This window comes from Vanacampus margaritifer, chromosome 17, assembly GCF_051991255.1.
Source record: "Vanacampus margaritifer isolate UIUO_Vmar chromosome 17, RoL_Vmar_1.0, whole genome shotgun sequence".
Classification (NCBI taxonomy): Eukaryota; Metazoa; Chordata; class Actinopteri; order Syngnathiformes; family Syngnathidae; genus Vanacampus; species Vanacampus margaritifer.
In genome coordinates, this window is record NC_135448.1 from 4,020,001 (window position 1) to 4,039,812 (window position 19,812).

General features: G+C 40.1%; 1 protein-coding gene across 4 annotated transcripts in view; it reads right to left on the reverse strand.

Annotated features, from left to right (window-relative positions):
* phf14 (PHD finger protein 14) overlaps positions 1-19,812 on the reverse strand; it is a 175,502-nt gene that overhangs the window by 139,851 nt on the left and 15,839 nt on the right. For all 4 annotated transcript variants that reach the window (XM_077548430.1, XM_077548428.1, XM_077548429.1 and 1 more), the window contains exons 4-6: positions 14,517-14,649; positions 13,352-13,511; positions 10,326-10,437 (exon numbers count right to left, since the gene is read on the reverse strand). In XM_077548430.1, the coding sequence (XP_077404556.1) occupies positions 10,326-10,437; positions 13,352-13,511; positions 14,517-14,649 (405 nt within the window). The remainder of the gene's footprint in view (positions 1-10,325; positions 10,438-13,351; positions 13,512-14,516; positions 14,650-19,812) is intronic.

Genomic DNA, 19,812 nt, shown 5'->3' on the forward strand with positions numbered 1-19,812 from the left:
CTGAAAACATGGAAAACAGGCTGGATAGGCGTTCTCGAGGACCGAACTTGAGCAACCCTTGGTTAGGGTAACCAGATTAACCAGGAGCACTTTTCTTGTGCCCTTTAGATTGAGTTAGAAAATCTTCGTGCCTATTCCCAGGGTTTAGATTATTTTTCTACTTAGTAAAAAAAATAAACAATAATAATAATAAAATAAAATAAATCAGCCTTTATAAACTGCATTTTATATTTATTTGGGTTGTCTGTAGTCAGGTTTCCATCTAATTGTTTTGAATTTTTTAAGCAAATTTACTAAAAATGTGCAAATGAACATGCGACTTATGCCCGTTTCCCTCTGTTCTTCTTTTGCGAATACTGAGAGGGGACTCCGCTGCTGTAGGTAGCGGTATACACCATAGAGACGTGATCCACCAGTCATTTAAAAGAGGAAGAAGACCAGGAAGTGACTGTGCGATGACGTCGTATGAGCTTGCTTTTGTAATTCTTGATAAACAGTAGAATTTCTTTGCTGTTTTCCATCTAAAATAGCATTAATATTCGCTTCTTTAATTAATTAAAAAAAGATTTCTGTTTCGTCGTCCCCCCAAAAATACCTTACTCTATCGTCCGACATTGCTTTGGGACTGCAAACGTACGTGTGACGTAATACCCGGTCAAATTGTGTGATGTGTATCCGGTCTTGCCAGCGGTTATTCGCAAAACCTGTTTCCATAGCCAAAACTCTCATTTTACTTTTTTCGACACGCTTCAAAATCCACCTCCTCCAAGCATAAAAACTTTTGGGCGAATTTTGGGCCGTTTTTTGAATTCTAGTGTTTCCATTCAGTTTTATTTTCAACTTTGTTAGATTAATGTATCTTAATTCTCCCATATTTATTAGTCTCTTATTTATTGTAAAGCATTTATTCAACCTTGTCAATTTATTCATTATTGTGACCTTTGTTTGAACTGTTTGAGTTGGAATCACTGCACTCACAATGCAGTCACGAAGACTCATCAGAAGACAGGAAATTTGCAGTCACGAAGCTTCAACAGAAGACAAATGGTCGGATGGTTGAGAAACTTTTAGTGTTTGAAGTAAAGATGTCCTTAATAAAAATGTAATTAATGAATAACAGTACTATAATAGTACTGTACAACCAAATTGTATATTCTGGTTAAAATTTACACTAGAAGGAAGATATATACCACAAGGATATTTTGAATGTCTCACAATACCCTCTCAAGCAATTATAAATTTTGACTTGCATGGACGACACTGTTTTTATGGCATAAAAAAAAATGAATTGACCTGTGAGAAAAAGAAAAAACAAAACAAAACTTAAATTTACAAAAAAAAAAATTGAGAATATTGGTATATATAAGGTTATATTACACTTTTGTGCAACAAGGGTTAATATTTAGGCTATGTTTTAACTGTAAAGTGGTTATTATGGAGACCCAATGAGCAAAGAAGCAATTTTGTCAGCCCTAAGATTTGAAACAAAACACTAAGTGATATCTTAAATCCAGGAGTGGTATAATGACCCGTTGTGAGCTTTTGTTGTTTTTGATTATGCTATTTTAAAATGAAACTAGAAAAATTTCCGCGGAAATTTTGAATAGGACTGCTGACTCTTGCAAGGTGGAAAGACGCATGTAGTACTTTTAGCAATAGTAGTAGTCCTTTTAGTAACAGCACTTGTAATAGCTAAAAAAAAAAGTATTTAAATAGCAGTCCATTCCATTTCATTAAAAAAATAATAATAATAATGTTGTGTGTTTTTTTTTATGTATTTAAAAAAAAAAATGAGCTGAAAAATTTAAACGACTGGAATCGGTCAAGAAATGTGGAAGTTAACCATAATCAACTAAAAGTATCTTAATGTCGCTTTAAGAAACATGCACATTCACGCACAGACATTTGTCTTAAACTTGTTGGACACCACGCACACACATTCAACTAATTTGTATGAGAAACGCACAACTCGAACAAAAGCCTCTCACAATTTAACGGTTCAAGATGCAGATTCCAAAAATGGCTCGTTAGAACAGCAAGGGTTTGGGGAACGCGAGAGCATGTTCTCATTTGTTTAATCGGATGAAAAATGACCAAATTAGAGCAGGTTGAAAACTTTTGATTTAAAAAAAAATGAAGAAAAAAGCCGACCAAATTAACATGGAAAAGATAGGCGAGAAAGTCTGACTTCTCCTCGCTTTAAGTGAAAAAAAAAAAAGGTACTAAATGACACCTTAGCCCAAAAAAAAGTGGGTTTGTCTGAAAGAAGACCCTTGTGACTACAAAATGTGCGAATTTGCTGTCTAGTGAGCAAAGATTGTGGCCATGGTGACGAGTTGAAGTGAAACTTTTGGAAATAGATTTTTGTCGCTCATCACTCTGTTGCTAATTGGTCCACTCAAGCAGACGCAATACACACCAATGTTAAAAGGCTATTTTTCTCCATTTCGCTCACTGTCTTTGAACCCGCACAGGGGGGAGAGCTTTCACTCCTTTTTTCCCAGATTTTTGGGTGTTTTTTGGGGAATTGCGTCGCCATGGTAACTCGGAAATCCGAGAAAAGTAATGCCGCACCGAGTCAGATCGAGCCGCATCGTTTGATACCTCATTTGTGCCGGTGTGATCTACGGTACAGGCCGCATTCTTGCGGAAAAATCGGTGGAAGAATAAATTTAAAAAACTAGAAAAATTCCCGCGGAAATTTTGAATGGGACTGCTGACTCTTTTGTAATGAGCTGAACAGTTTAAAATTTAAACCACTGGAATCGCTCAAGAAATGTGGAAGTTAACTATAATCAACATCAACTAAAAGTATCTCACTGTCCCTGAAAATGTATTTAAAAAAATGTAAATGAGCTGAACAGTTTAAAATTTAAATGACAGGAATCGGTCAAGAAATGTGTAAGTTAACCATAATCTAAAAATATGTCACTGTCACTTTAAGAGCACATACATTTTTGACTTGGAGCCGTCACGCGCCCCACATTCCATTGAGATTGCATGAGAGAAGGACCCCTTCAACAAAAGCCTCTCACGACTTAACGGTTGAAGATACAGATTCAAGAAATGGCTCGTTAGAACGGCAAGGGTTTGGGGAACACGAGCATGTTCTCATTTTCTTAATCGGATAAAAAATGACCAAATGAGAGCAGGTTGAAAACTTATGATTTATCAGAAATGGAGAGAGGAAGGCGCCTGAAATTAACATGTAAAAGACAGGCGAATTAGTCCGACTTCTCTTGCTTAAGGTGAAAATAAAGTTACTAAATGACACCTTAGCCAAATAAAAGTTAGTTTGTCTGAAAGAAGACACTCGTGACTACAAAATGTGAGAATTTGATGTCTAGTGAGCAAAGATTGTGGCCATGGTGACGAGTTGAAGTGACGTCACGCACCCACATTGCATTGAGATTGAATGAGAGACGCACACCTCAAAGAAGAGCCTCTCACGACTTAACGGTTGATGATACAGATTCAAGAAATGGCTCGTTAGAACGGCAAGGGTTTGGGGAACACGAGCATGTTCTCATTTTCTTAATCGGATAAAAAATGACCAAATGAGAGCAGGTTGAAAACTTATGATTTATCAGAAATGGAGAGAGGAAGGCGCCTGAAATTAACATGGCAGAGATAGGCGAGTTGGTCCGACTTGTCCGAGCTTAAAGGGAAAATAAAGGTACTAAATGACACCTTAGCCAAATAAAAGTTAGTTTGTCTGAAAAAAGACACTCGTGACTACAAAATGTGAGAATTTGACGTCTAGTGAGAAAAGATTGTGGCCATGGTGACGAGTTGAAGTGAATTTTTTTCAAATACATTATTTGGTTCCCGGCACTGGATGGCTAATTAGCCAACAGAGTGTGTGAGAAAGCTAAATCAGTCACTGTCTTTGAACCCACACAGGGGGGGAGCTTTCATTCCTTAAAAAAGATTTCGACATTGAGCTAAAGATGGGAAAAATTCCTACAAAATGAGCTAAAATTCGTATCGGTCGGATAACGTATGCGCGTGCAGTGTGTCTTGGAAAAAGGTGCTTGATGTGTGATTTTCGCTTCCCTTTTCCCATTCATTCCCAATGGGGAGTTAATTTGGGAGTTTTTTGGGAATAGCGTCGCCATGGTAACTGGGAATTCTTAGAAAAATAATAGCGCAGCGAGTCAGATCGAGCCGCATCGTTTGATACCTCATTTGTGCCGGTGCGATGTACGGTACGGGCCGCATTTTAGCGGAGAAATCGCTGGAATAATAAAAAATAAAAATAAAAATAAACCACTGTCCTAGGTAGAATAACAATATGTGCCTGCTTGCTTCGCAAGCAGTCCCATAATAAGCCCATTTTCTAGGAATAGTAATATGTGCTGCTTGCTTGCTACGCAAAGCAGTCCCATAACTAGAAAAATTCCCGCGAAAATTTTGAATGGGACTGCTGACTCTTTGGTAATGAGCTGAACAGTTTAAAATTTAAACGACTGGAATCGCTCAAGAAATGTGGAAGTTAAACATAATGAACATCAACTAAAAGTATCTCACTGTCCCTGAACATGTATTTAAAAAAATGTAAATGAGCTGAACAGTTTAAAATATAAACTAGAAAAATTCCCGCGGAAATTTTGAATGGGACTGCTGACTCTTTGGTAATGAGCTGAACAGTTTAAAATTTAAACCACTGGAATCGCTCAAGAAATGTGGAAGTTAACCATAATCAACATCAACTAAAAATATCTCAATGTCCCTTTAAGAAAAATATACTTTCACGCACACATATTTGACTTTGTAAATGAGCTGAACAGTTTAAAATTTAAACGACTGGAATCGCTCAAGAAATGTGGAAGTTAACCATAATCAACATCTACTAAAAGTATCTCACTGTCCCTGAAAATGTATTTAAAAAAATGTAAATGAGCTGAAGAGTTTAAGAAATGTGGAAGTTAACCATAATCAACATCAACTAAAATTATCTTACTGTCCATAAAAAAATGTAAATGAGCTGAACAGTTTAAAAATTAAACGACTGGAATCGGTCAAGAAATGTGGAAGTTAACTATAATCAACATCAACTAAAAGTATCTTACTGTCCCTTTAAGAATCATGCACATTCACGCACGCACATTTGACTTGGAGACGTCACGCGCCCCACATTGCATTGAGATCGCATGAGAGAAGCACCCCTTGTACAAAAGCCTCTCACGACTTAACGGTTGAAGATACAGATTCAAGAAATGGCTCGTTAGAACGGCAAGGGTTTGGGGAACACGAGCATGTTCTCATTTTCTTAATCGGATAAAAAATGACCAAATGAGAGCAGGTTGAAAACTTATGATTTATCAGAAATGGAGAGAGGAAGGCGCCTGAAATTAACATGTACAAGACAGGCGAATTAGTCCGACTTCTCTTGCTTAAGGTGAAAATAAAGGTACTAAATGACACCTTAGCCAAATAAAAGTTAGTTTGTCTGAAAGAAGACACTCGTGACTACAAAATGTGAGAATTTGACGTCTAGTGACAAAAGATCGTTGCCATGGTGACGAGTTGAAGTGACGTCACGCACCCACATTGCATTGAGATTGAATGAGAGAAGCACCCCTTCAACAAAAGCCTCTCGCGACTTAACAGTTGAAGATACAGATTCAAGAAAGGGCTCGTTAGAACGGCAAGGGTTTGGGGAACACGAGCATGTTCTCATTTTCTTAATCGGATAAAAAATGACCAAATGAGAGCAGGTTGAAAACTTATGATTTATCAGAAATGGAGAGGAAGGCGCCTGAAATTAACATGTACAAGACAGGCGAATTAGTCCGACTTCTCTTGCTTAAGGTGAAAATAAAGGTACTAAATGACACCTTAGCCAAATAAAAGTTAGTTTGTCTGAAAGAAGACACTCGTGACTACAAAATGTGAGAATTTGACGTCTAGTGACAAAAGATCGTTGCCATGGTGACGAGTTGAAGTGACGTCACGCACCCACATTGCATTGAGATTGAATGAGAGAAGCACCCCTTCAACAAAAGCCTCTCGCGACTTAACGGTTGAAGATACAGATTCAAGAAAGGGCTCGTTAGAACGGCAAGGGTTTGGGGAACACGAGCATGTTCTCATTTTCTTAATCGGATAAAAAATGACCAAATGAGAGCAGGTTGAAAACTTATGATTTATCAGAAATGGAGAGAGGAAGGCGCCTGAAATTAACATGTACAAGACAGGCGAGTTGGTCCCACTTGTCCGAGCTTAAAGGGAAAATAAAGGTACTAAATGACACCTTAACCAAATAAAAGTTAGTTTGTCTGAAAGAAGACACTCGTGACTACAAAATGTGAGAATTTGACGTCTAGTGACAAAAGATTGTGGCAGTGGTGACGAGTTGAAGTGAAATTTTTTCTAATACATTATTTGGTTCCCGGCACTGGATGGCTAATTAGCCAACAGAGTGTGTGAGAAAGCTAATTCAGCCACTGTCTTTGAACCCGAACAGGGGGGGGGGCTTTCATTCCTTAAAAAAGATTTCGACACTGAGCTAAAGATGGGACAAATTCCTACAAAATGAGCTAAAATTCGTATCGGTCGGATAACGTATGCGCGCGCAGCGTGTCTTGGAAAAAGGTGCTTGAAGTGTGATTTTTTTCCCATTCATTCCCAATGGGGAGTTAATTTGGGAGTTTTTTGGGAATAGCGTCGCCATGGTAACTGGGAATTCTTAGAAAAATAATAGCGCAGCGAGTCAGATCGAGCCGCATCGTTTGATACCTCATTTGTGCCGGTGCGATGTACGGTACGGGCCGCATTTTAGCGGAAAAATCGTGGAATAATATATAATAATAATGACAAAAATAAACCACTGTCCTAGGTAGAATAACAATATGTGCCTGCTTGCTTTGCAAAGCAGTCCCATAACAACAAGAAAAATAAACCACTGTCCTAGGTAGAATAACAATATGTGCCTGCTTGCGAAGCGCGGAGCAGCAGCACAGCTGCTGCTCCGCAAGCAGTCCCATAATGACTGGAATAGGTCAAGAAATGTGGAAGTTAACCATAATCTAAAAATATGTCACTGTCTCTTTAAGAACTCACACCCATTTTTGACTTGGAGCAGTCACGCACCCACATTCCATTGAGATTCTATGAGAGACGCACCACTTCAACAAAAGCCTCTCACGACTTACCGGTTCAAGATACAGATTCAAGAAATGGCTCGTTAGAACGGCAAGGGTTTGGGGAACACGAACATGTTCTCATTTTTTTTATCGGATGAAAAATGACCAAATGAGAGCAGGTTGAAAACTTATGATTTATCAGAAATGAAGAGCGAAAGGCGCCTGAATTTAACATGTCAAAGGCAGGCGAATTAGTCCGACTTCTCTTGCTTAAGGTGAAAATAAAGGTACTAAATGACACCTTAGCCAAATAAAAGTTAGTTTGTCTGAAAGAAGACACTCGTGACTACAAAATGTGAGAATTTGATGTCTAGTGAGCAAAGATTGTGGCCATGGTGACGAGTTGAAGTGACGTCAAGCACCCACATTGCATTGAGATTGAATGAGAGACGCACACCTCAAAGAAGAGCCTCCCACGACTTAACTCTTCAAAATACAGATTCAAGAAATGGCTCGTTAGAACGGCAAGGGTTTGGGGAACACGAGCATGTTCTCATTTTTTTTATCGGATGAAAAATGACCAAATGAGAGCAGGTTGAAAACTTATGATTTATCCGAAATGAAGAGGAAAAAGTCGCCCAAATTAACATGGGAGAGATAGGCGAGAGAGTCCAACTTCTACTCGCTTAAAGGGAAAATAAAGGTACTAAATGACACCTTAGCCAAATAAAAGTTAGTTTGTCTGAAAGAAGACACTCGTGACTACAAAATGTGAGAATTTGACGTCTAGTGAGAAAAGATTGTGGCCATGGTGACGAGTTGAAGTGAAATTTTTTGTTCCCGGCACTCTAAGGCTAATGAGCCAACAGAGTGTGTGAGAAAGCTATTTCACTCACTGTCTTTGAACCCGCACAGTGGGGAGAGCTTTCATTCCTTAAAAAAGATTTTGACACTGACCTAAAGATGGGAAAAATTCCTACAAAATGAGCTAAAATTCGTATCGGTCGGATAACGTATGCGCGCGCAGTGTGTCTTGGAAAAAGGTGCTTGATGTGTGATTTTGTCTTTCCATTTCCCATTCATTCCTATGGCACTTTTTGGGGTAGTTTTTGGGGTATTGCGTCGAGGGGAGCGAATCCTTGGTGTACCTAATTAATTGGCCAAGATGGCCGCCCCCCTGGGTGGGCAGAGTGGCGATAATCCAGGGTGTACCTAATCAATTGCCAATCCATTACATTTAATAGAAAAAATTAAAATTAAAAATAATAATAATAATGTGTTATTTTTGAAAATGTATTTTAAAAAATGGAAATGAGCTGAACAGTTTAAAATTCAAACGATTGAAATCGGTCAAGAAATGTGGAAGTTAGGCATAATCATCATAAAGTAAAAGTATCTTACTGTCCCTTTAAGAAACATGCACATTGACACACCCGCATTGGACTAACACGTTGGAGAGACGTCACGCACCAAGCCTCTCACGACTTAACGGTTCAAGATGCTTAAGGTGAAAATAAAGGTACTAAATGACACAGCCAAATAAAAGTTAGTTTGTCTGAAAGAAGACACTCGTGACTACAAAATGTGAGAATTTGATGTCTAGTGAGCAAAGATTGTGGCCATGGTGACGAGTTGAAGTGAAACTTTTCCAAATAGAAGTAGACTTTTCTTTGTTCCCGCCACTCTAAACAGTGTGTTAAAATGCTCTATCACTCACTGTCTTTGAACCCGCACAGGGGGGAGAGCTTTCATTCCTTAAAAAAGATTTCGACACTGAGCTAAAGATGGGAAAAATTCCTACAAAATGAGCTAAAACTCATATCGGTCGGATAACGTATGCGTGCGCAGCGTGTCTTGGAAAAAGGTGCTTGATGTGTGATTTTGTCTTCCCTTTTCCCATTCATTCCTATGGCACTTTTTGGGGTACTTTTTGGGGTATTGCGTCGCCATGGTAAGTCGGAATTCCTAGAAAAATAATGCCGCACCGAGTCCGATCGAGCCGCATCGTTTGATACCTCATTTGTCCCGGTGCGATCTACGGTACGGGCCGCATTCTAGCGGAAAAATCGTGGAAGATGATATAATAATAATAATTTACGCAACAATAAACCCTTTTTTCTAGGAAAGTAATATGTGCTGCTTGCTTCGCAAGCAAGCAGCAGCGAAGGTAGAATAACAATATGTATAACAATATGAATAACAATATGTGCCTGCTTGCTTGCTGCGCTGCTGCTCCGCAAGCAGTCCCATAATGAGTTGAAATTGTTCCAGCAAAACACATTATGGACATTATTATTATGGCAAAAGCACTGTGTACATTTTTCATGTCTATATGGCATACTAGTTATTTGGCTTAACGAATGAAAGTCACTTTGTAAGTCACATTGTTAAAAAATATATATATAATAATTAAAGAAGAAGAGGCATAAATACATGACCAAGGCATTAAGATTATGGTCAGATAGTTTGGAAAATTGTAAAAGGAACAGGGAAGTTTAGTCCGTTTGAAATTTTGTGAAGTAGACTATTTAATTTGCCTATTGTAAATATCCTGTTAAGTAAAGCAGATGAAATAAATTTATTTAGTAACTGAGGAGATTGTTAAAAGACGAGGAAGTGAAAATGTTTAATCAAATGCCAGACGACTCTCTGCCACTGCAGGAAGGCCAACCTCCCATCAAGAGTTGTGACTGGGTTTTGATCAAAGGTCCAGCCCAAGGCGGGAAGGTCCTTGTAAGTGTTGTTGATGACCCCGAAGGCTGTGAAGATCGCTGAACGACCCTACTTTCTTTTGTTTTCATTTTTGTTTTGGGGGCTATCTTGAGGTGGAGGAGAGACAGCTGGCTGAACTAATGCTGAATATTACATACAGAAACATTGGACAATATACACACATTAGAGCAACAACACATTGATTGCACTTGAAGGACAACACTTTGGATTAAATTGTTGTGATGATGATTATTTTACTAATATGTTTTTTATGATGGAAAGAAAAAATATGTTAAGCTCTATGATTGGTAATATTTTGCCTATTTAACAAATATATGGTATTGGTATGTTTTAAATGATCCTACTGTTGAAAATCTAACTGAAGTGACTGATAGGCGATATGAGAATTTGAGCAAATATGTGATAAAAATGGGGGAAATGTTAGATTAATGTATCTTAATTAATCATCTGAAAACAGAAAAGGGGTAAATACGAACTGGACATTAAAATGGAAAAAATACTTGCCTTGGCCCCATATTTTGAATAATTCATCTCAGTGAGAGTTACTGGTCGTAGTTTATCGATGTCTCCAAATGCAACCCCAGGAACATAAAGTGCACAGACCACATGCACCCATCTAAAAAGATTAAAAAACAAAATTGATGAAATTTGTGAAGAGAAGAAACTACACACAAGTTTAACTCGTTCCGTGAATGAGTTTGTAACTCAATTTAGTAATATCTCAATCTGTGAGTGTCAGTGAGGCAGTGCAGAAGTTGTGGATTTCGCTGCTGCCATTTTGCAGCGATTTATTTGAAGCTCGCTCATAACTGAAATTTCGTCTCGCAAGATTTTTTTTTATTATTATTTTTTTTTTAAATGAGCAACAAGTTATAACTCAGAAAACGAGTCATTAAGTCAAGGTAACTGCACAGTAAATTCTGTAGAGTAAATTTGACTCTTATTCAGAGTGGGACCAAATAGACTCAGTTTTCGAATAATATTTACCCTTAGAAGAGAGTAAAATAAAGAATTGGAAAAACATAAATAAACGTCATTTAAGGGTTGAGGAACAAACTCACGACTTTCAGCTTGGGGTACAGCCGATGTACAAAAACAATGTTTTTGGTTTCTTGGAAATAAGCAAACAGTAGGAGGGGCATAACTCAGGGGGTAGTGTGGCAGTCTTTCAAGTTGAAGGTTGTGAGTTCGTTCCTCAACCCTTGAGTGACTTTTTTTCAAATCTTTATTTTACTCTCTTCCAAGTGTAAATCTTAGCCTACTCTAAAATTGAGTCTATTAAACTCAGAATTTACTGTGTGTCTATTAGAATATATATATATATATTAAATATTCTTATTGACCCAGAAACACTTATTAATGTATTATCCAGTGTTTTTTATTACAGTGAATATGTTTGAAATTCAGTGATGTGAATGAGTTCAATAATATTTAAATTTACAAAATGTACTGCAATTCTAATAGAAATGTTAGAATCCAATTACGCGCTTGGAAATTGGAGTTGATCAAGGAATTTTCCTCTGATCGGTATCGGCTAAAATAAAACATCAGATTGATTTTTCTTAAAATAATCCTGGATAATCATCAAATGGAACAGCAATAGCTCAGCAAATCGATTACACAATGTAACATTTCAGGATTTTTAGTGATTGTACTTTATCACTGACAGTAACACTGACAGTAACACAGACAGCTTTTGGGCAGCAAATTGTGCATGTGCAGGGACAGTGTTCTCTGTAGTGGGCAATGCAAGGCTTTTTGAGCCAAAAAATTTAAATAGTGTGCCGGTGGAGTGCCTGGTGGGCCTGCCGTGCCCCATTCTGCTGCGTTGGACTTGGGGCGCGGGCCATGTTGGGGTGGGGGGGGGGCGCTCCTGGCTCCTGGGTTTGCTCTCCGTCCCTTGGCGCTGCCGCGGTCTGGGGGGCCCTGGGGGGTTGTGCTTGCTCTGTCCTGGCCAGGGTCGACGGCTCCCCTCTTTGGTGGAGGTTTTTATGCATGCCAGATCCACCACACCAGCATCTACCGAAATTCAAACACAATCTGCTTCTTCCTCTGGTTGTTGAATCGGTGGAGGTTGATGTCTGTGGATCTTACTCTGCTTCATCTATCCTTCCTTCCTTTCCTCAGTCTTTCCTTTGGTCTCTTGAGGTCTCCCTAATTGGTTGGAATTTAGATGTTTCTGGGGTTGGTGAAAGATTCTGGTTGGTAACCCGGTGGGTAGTAGGTGATGTCTGGTCGGTGCTGGATTTCACTTTTCTTTCTTTTCTTTGATCCTTCCTCGGGTCCCCTGACAACTTCATGACTCTAGCTAGATTCTGAAGTATCCGGTTTAGGTGAACGGTATGGGATTTTTAATAGGTTTTAGGTGAATTAATGAGCACACACACACACCTGCACATGCACATACTCACGCACATACAAAAAAAGAAAGAGAAAAAAAAAGCGATGATGACATGTCGAATCCCTAAGATTACCAAATGAACAATACTGAGCTCTCTCAATAGAAAAAGAAAAAAGAAAAAAGAAAAAAGAAGAGGCAATTATTAATCGACTGTGGTTTTTGAAGATGATCGGTGTCGAGCACTAAGCAAACAACTCCACAGCTGCACTGAGTCATTATTAATTGAATTAATACACATACTTTTACATAATGGAGTTGAGACATGCCTACATTTAAAAACTTGGAAAATATATTCGAAAGGGGCTTTCCCACCACCGGAACTTTTGGAGAACTTTTCAATTTACCTTGGTAAAATTCAGTTTGCGCGTTTTTCCACCAACAACAATTTCCGGGGGCATCCGAGTACTATCTCAGCAGCAGGGTCTTGCTGAGCCAGGCTGGAACTTTGAGGGGGCGGGCTGCACTGGCCAAGGCTGATTGGTTGGTAAAATTTGGAGGTGTGTTGTTTTTTATATCGGCTGGGCTCATCAAACTCATACATCATTAAACTTGTTTGAATTAATTACAAAGAACTCTAAGACGCTGTGGAAACACAATTACAAATTCCCTGCGGAACTTTTACAACCAAGAACTCCCTTTACCCAGAACTCAAAGATGCTGGTCTTGTTGGTGGAAAAGCAGCTATAGTTTTTGGTTTCCCCAGACTCACAAACCAGTTTGGTGTCATGCAATTTCAAATGCAGATTAAAGCCAAAGTCCAACATAGAGATATGCATCTCTAGCAAGCAACCGCTTCACAGTTTAATTTGCTGTGTTTTTCATGCTCTACTGAAGTAGTAAATTTGAGTGCAGGCTGGCTAAGGAGCACTATGAGCGATAACGTGGCTGAAGTTTCTACGCTTCACATAACACACTCTTCTCTTATTCCCTTTATTTCACTATCTCTCCTCTCCCTCCTCTCATTCCTCTACCAGCCTTCTCCCTAAGTCAATTTTCTTTTCTGCAACTGAACATAAGTACAATTCAGATAACCTTTGGAAGACTATACCATTTATATTTGATTCTGCTTACATTTCATTTGCTAACTCTGGCATCTCACCAAATGGGTCTCTCTGCCACTGTACCCTACCTCCCAGCATCTGTCTCTTTGAAGATACCATCCTGGTTGGGGCAAAGCTCGCAGCTTGGCATCACTCCATTCTTACAGGCATCACAAAACCAAGGTTCTGTTGAGTTCTCTGATGCCGAGCTCATTATAGAGTCACTCTCACCATCAACACCATAACACCCTGAAAATGCAGAAAATATTTTACATCTTTTTTAAATCACAACACATTCTAAAATTTGTGTTTCTCTTTGTATTGAAGTAAATAATAGATAATTGTTTTCATTTTACTATTTACTTTGGTTCACTACTTTTCAGCTGTTCACCTTGGCATGTGCAAACACGAAAGTCAATCACCTGTCTGTGATGATCAATCTTATTTTAAACTACTCTTGGTCAAAACCTGCCAATCTAGTGTGACACTGCAGATTTACTAATTATTTGATCAAATAAATTAAGCCTAACAGAAGCAAGAGAAGCAAAATCCGTCTCCGAATTTTCTGAAGTCACTGATCCTATTGCTATGGTGATGTGGTTGCTATGGTAGCTATTACAGCGGTGAGAATGGCCGTCATTACAAATGAGGGCAAAATGCAGAAGGCTGCCTCTGCTGGGGAGATAACACTAACTTCTAATTCAGTCAACTACCCTTGAGGCATTTTGGGCAATGAGAAACTCTCACAAATCAAAAACTTAGTTTTCTACATGCCCACTGGATGCTTTGCTAGAGTAAGACCGCCCATCAACGGCAAGAATTGCAGCATGGTCATTTATTCATCTGTACATTTTATTTGGTGCCTGGATGGCCCTTTTTGATAGAAACATGTGCAATGTCTCAAAATGGCCTTTTTTTTTTTTAAACTGACTCAGAAGGCTCTCAACGACGGCAGACATTCTTTACTCTGCTCCCTCATATAATTTCCAGCTTTCTGGCTGTTTTGTGCTGTTCTGTCCACAAACTATCACTATCAGTGTGGAATGGCCAAAAAACAGTTACAGATCATTTCTGCTGAGTCTTACTTTTTTGGCCAAAATATGAACCAGATCTGCAGCAGATGCTAAAAAAGTTGGCAGTAGATCCATATGAGTAGCATTCCTAATGTTTCGGAGCACTTGACGGGTGTAAGAGAACAATTACATATTTAATCTATCAATTAATAGAAATTAAGTGCAAATAAGAGCATCTTACCTTCGTGCACAGTAACACCACAATTGTCACACTGAATGATCTCATCTGCATCTTCGCTATTGTCTCCGAGGCAAACTGAGCAAATGAGTATGTGCTGAGCGCTCCAGGTCTGGGACCTATCTAGCAAGGCATCCTGTTAAAAAAAACAAAAAAAACAGGTCAACGATAGCGCTAAAAACTCTTCCAATCACAACTTCAATTTAAAAATCCCATACCCTAGTCGTTAAAATCACTGGGAAGCAGGTGGGTCAGAGCGGGGGAGGGGGGGGGGGGGGATATCATTTCTAGGGATGCTCCAATCTGATACGTGGATCAGGTATTGGCCCAGATATTGAGAAAGAAAATGGTTCTGGTATTTGTCAAAATGGTCCCGATCGACACCCCGATCCAGAGAGGCTTATCTCCAAGGCGCGCACACGTTCACATCTCCAATGACGAGGTGAAATGGGGAATGGTCGGGTAACTGTTTCCCCTTTGCTCAAAATTGCACTCGGGGAACATCAAAAGTTATTTGGCAGGAAGGCGGGCCCCGCGTCGCCAGCTAGCGGAAGCCGCTCGGCAGCGAGAAGCCACCTCCACCGGCTCGCTGCCTCGCCGTCATCAGGGGACCTCTGCGAGAGAGAGCGGGGACTGGTTGGTCTCACCGCTGGCCAAGCGGGCACCTCCGCTCTTTCTCTCGCGAAGGTCCACCGCCGCCCAATCGGGGCCTGCCTCGTTGGTTCCGCAAGTGGCGAGCCGGCAGGCTCTGTGAAAGGAGGGCCGTGTGGGAAGCGGCAACAGAGTTTGCAGAGGCGGGCGAGACAATGAATAATGCAATTAATTATGCCTGTTGTAATGGCATTTTGTACATAAAGGTGGCATTTGGTAATCCTCTATTTTCTTAAACTGAAGAGCAAAAAAGCATGTAGCCTATCAATATTTCTCTACGTGCAGACATGAAAGACAGTGTGTAGATAGAAACAAGAAGCACTTGGAATCAGGCAAGCCTTGGCCACATTATGCACAGTTGAAACATTAACACTGCTTGAATGTAAGAAAATAAAAGTGTACTGTCACTTAAGTAATGATTACATTCATTCAATATACATTCAAGACGTATTGAAAATACTGAATGAAACTCATACTCCAATAAATGTTTAAAAATATATATTTTGAAGACATTTAAGTTTTTTTGTTTGGTTTTCGGTTTTGTGCTCTAGGTTTTCGGTTCAGTTCGGTATGCAGTTTTAAAAAAAAAATTATTATGTCTTGGAGTAAAAAGTGAAAGTGTATATTATTCACAGCTAATTATTATTATGTTATCATTTAAATTATTATTATACTTATGCCAGTGTTATATATTGGCAGGCATAACAAATAACTGCTCTTCAATTGGATGGCAAAAAGTAAAACCTACTTATGCGTGTCCGTCTGCTGCCATTCATACAACAGACTATATACCAACCCCTTACCACTCATCTCGTCCCTCCCCCTTATGAATGCCCGTTCACGCGGCCAAAGAAGTTTCCCAATTCTCCGTAAAATGTAGGGGGAGGGTTAGAGACAAGGGCTGTAGGTCCCTTTTCACGAAGATAAATCCTGACCTCCCTCGGTTCTCCCTTAACTACAGTCACGCCCCGTCGGCAACAGTGCGGGAAGCAATGGTAGAAGTAATGGCGACACCAGAAAATAAAACGCAGGAGACACGTAAATGTAAGTATGCTAATATTTATTGAATGTCATAGTAAAGATAGTGGTTCTATATTTTGTCAGAAATTGGCACAATTGTGTTTTAGTAAACGCTTGCTATTGTCGCGACCCTTACGTGACTAGCACGCAGCTGCGGTGGCTCGAGGTGATGACATAGCGGATTGGATAGCGATAGTATGTTCCCAATTCGTAGAGGGATTTTTTTTTCTTTGCCTCCCCAAAGAAGTAGAAGGGACAGTGAGAGATGAACGAGACAACAGGGCTGAGCTTTGGCGTTTACCAGCTTGCCAAAGGCGACTAAAAACCGCGTCGGGCGAACTCAATTTACGGTATCATTCGCCCGGATGGCGACCCGAAATGATACATTTATCTTTTATAGCGCTTTTCAAGGTACTCAAAGACGCTTCACAGAAAGTCCAAAAAAGATTGACGACAATAATAAAATCTGTACAAAAAAAAAAAAAACATTCATAATACTAGACATTAGACTAGGAGTGGGCACACTCAGTTCAGTCCTCGAGGGCCGGAGTCCTGCAGGTTTTGGATATGTCCCTTCTCCAACACAGCTGATATATGATCTGCTCAACAGCAAGCATAACCCTGATAACGATCCTGTTGATTGGAATCAGCGTGTGTTGTTAAAGGGAAACCTCCAAAACCTGCAGGACTGCAGAAAAAATGTCCCTATTTATTATTTAATAACCCTATTTGCTTGATGTGAGGTTCAAACGAAAGAGTAGTGTCGAGGATGCCAAAATTGCGGACAAGTGGGGATGGAGTGAGGATATTGTCATCAAAATGAATGTTGAGTGGATTTAGTAATGTTTTTTAGACCTATGAGGATTATGTCGGTTTTGTCGTTGAGTTTGAAAAAATTGTGTTTAATCCAGGTTTTTATATCATTTAGACAGTGGGTGAGGGTGGTAATGGTATTGGAGTTTATGGATGTGGTAGAGATGTAAAGCTGTATGTCATCGGTGTAGCAGTGGAAACAAAGGCCATGACGACGGATTATGTTGCCAAGGGGGAGAATGTACATAATAAAGAAGAGGGGACCCAGCATTGAACCTTGGGGAACACCATGCGATAGGGGTGCTATGAGGAGGAGCAGCGATTGATGTGAATGAACTGTTGTCGGTTTGTGAGGTAGGACTAAAACCAAGACAGAGCGGGACCGATGATGTTTAAATCAGTCTTGAGATGGGACAGCAGGATAGAGTGGTTGATGGTGTCGAATGCAGCAGTGAGGTCCAGGAGAATGAGGATACTAAGATGGCAGGAATCAGAGGAGAGAAGGAGATCATTTGTGACATTGAGTAGGGCTGTTTCAGAGCTGTGTTTTGGACAAAAACTGGATTGGAACAGTTCAAACAGACTATTGGAGTTGAGGTAGGTTTGATGTTCTGCAGCTACGACACACTCAAGGATTTTTGACAGAAAAGGAAGGTTGGATATGGGCCGGAAGTTTGCAAGGTCATCAGGGTCAAGACCAAGTTTCCTGAGTACGAGGGTAATAGCTGCCAGATTGAGAGACTGTGGAACGGAGCCAGAAATAAGTGAGGAATTGATGATTCTTGAGATCAAAGGAGAGATTATAGAAAGACGGGATTTGATGAGTGGAGAGGGAATAGGATCCAGGGAGCAGGTGGGAGTTTTGATAACTGAACAGAAGTTTCGGGAGTTGTACAGAGGAGATGGACATTAAGTGAGAGAGCTGCTGATTGGAGCTGGAGGGAGGTGACTCAGGAGTTGCATTTCGGGCAGAAAAAAGATCAAGGGAACTGGAAATGGTGTTTATTTTGGACTCAAAGAAAGATTTAAAATTATTGCATTTAGTGATGGTGAAAGAAGAGGAGGTACTTTGGCTGGGATTTAGAAGTGTGTTGATTGTTGTGAAAAGAGATTTCGGGTTGCAGGAGCCAGAGTGAATGAGGTTAGAGTAGAAGTTGGACCGAGCAGAATTTAAGGCATCTTTGTATTGTTGTATGAAGTCAATATAAGTTTGATGATGGACAGTTAAACCAGATTTCTTGTACAGTCTCTCAAGTTGTCGCTTACGAGATTTAATTTTTATGGAGCACAGGGCAGCGGCCACCCAGCTCGCGGAGGGTCGAGGCGAAGTGCTGCAGCGACATGCCCTGCGAAGCCAACGCCAGTCGGGAGTCACCACCAGCGCCAAGCCGCCGAAGCTTCCGGGCCATAGCCGTGTCGGGAAGCGCCTGCCGACTGCCCCCAGAAAGGACAAAGCAGCCCACGAGAATCCACAGAAGTGGAGAAGGAGCCCGGCAGGAAATTAAACGTCTCGTCAAAAGGTGGGCTGCCCGCGCCTCCGCCGCCAAGAAGGCCCCCAACAGCAAGCGGCAGGATGCAAACAAAAGGCCCTCTCCAGGCGGACTGAGAAGGCCAGGTGCCAATGGGAGACACCCCGACACACCCAATCGGTGAGTGGTCAAGGATATCGCTTGCTGCTTGCGGCCAGCAGAGATTAATTAACAAGCTAGCTGATTAATTGACGATGAAATGAAAAATGAAATAGACAATGTGTGTATTTCTTCTTGTTGTGTGTTACTCTTAGGGACGGCAGAATTTTGCTACGCAAGCAACACAGTGAAAATTGAAGTCTTGCTACGAATAGTGAAAATAGATTGAAAAAGTGCATACAGACTCGTGACAGCACGCGCTATAAAACCATGTTCACATTTGGTGACTGAATTGAAAAAAAGACGGCACCGTGAGCGTACAGTGCTCAAACACCCTGATTTCACGACGAGTATCATGAGACCTCTTCCATATGTTCGCTGTTCCCATTCGAGTGTGCTATTAGCTTGTGCTAACTGTAGCCGTTAGCATAGCATGTAACTGTGTTGCCCAATTAAGGCAGATAAAAGCCTTCGATCGCCACAAATAGTCTTAAATTGGGAGGTGGTCGCTGTCTGTGCTTGTAGCGGACATTGGATTCAATTATCTGTGCAGTATTCTCAGCAATCGGTCTTCTATTTATATTTAATCAGTACACAATGCTAAAATCCATTCACCATCCATGACTTTCTTCTTCGGCTGTCTCAGTGAAGTACGTCATTACGTGGGTGGCACCCAGTGTCCCACCTGGTGTTCAAACTGCGGTGTTCAAATAAATTCCAGATAAATTGATACTGTACTCCTAAACATACTTGAAGCACTCACTGTTGTATCGAATGTCATTTAATTCCTTGCACTTGCCTTGAAAAAGCTTATACCACCATATAGTTTGAATTGGACTTTTTATGGGAACAAGATATTTTTATTTTATTTTATTAACCCCTTCAGACCCATAGTTGGTCCCAGTAAGACATGACATATTTTCGTGTCTAAACCAATAAAACGCATAATTTGGATGATGTCAACACTTCTGGTTCATGATTGGATCTTAACTAACCAATCACAATTGCAAGTTGATTTGCATGATGTTCATGTTAAAAAAATTGCATATAAGCTTGGTAAGTTTACAACATGTTACAGCCATATTATCCTGGCGTCCACTAGAACAACGAAAAACATCATAACCCCAAAACAAAATTTCCATGTTATGGGGGAAAAGAGTCGAAATAAGCAAAAATTGTAAAAAAAT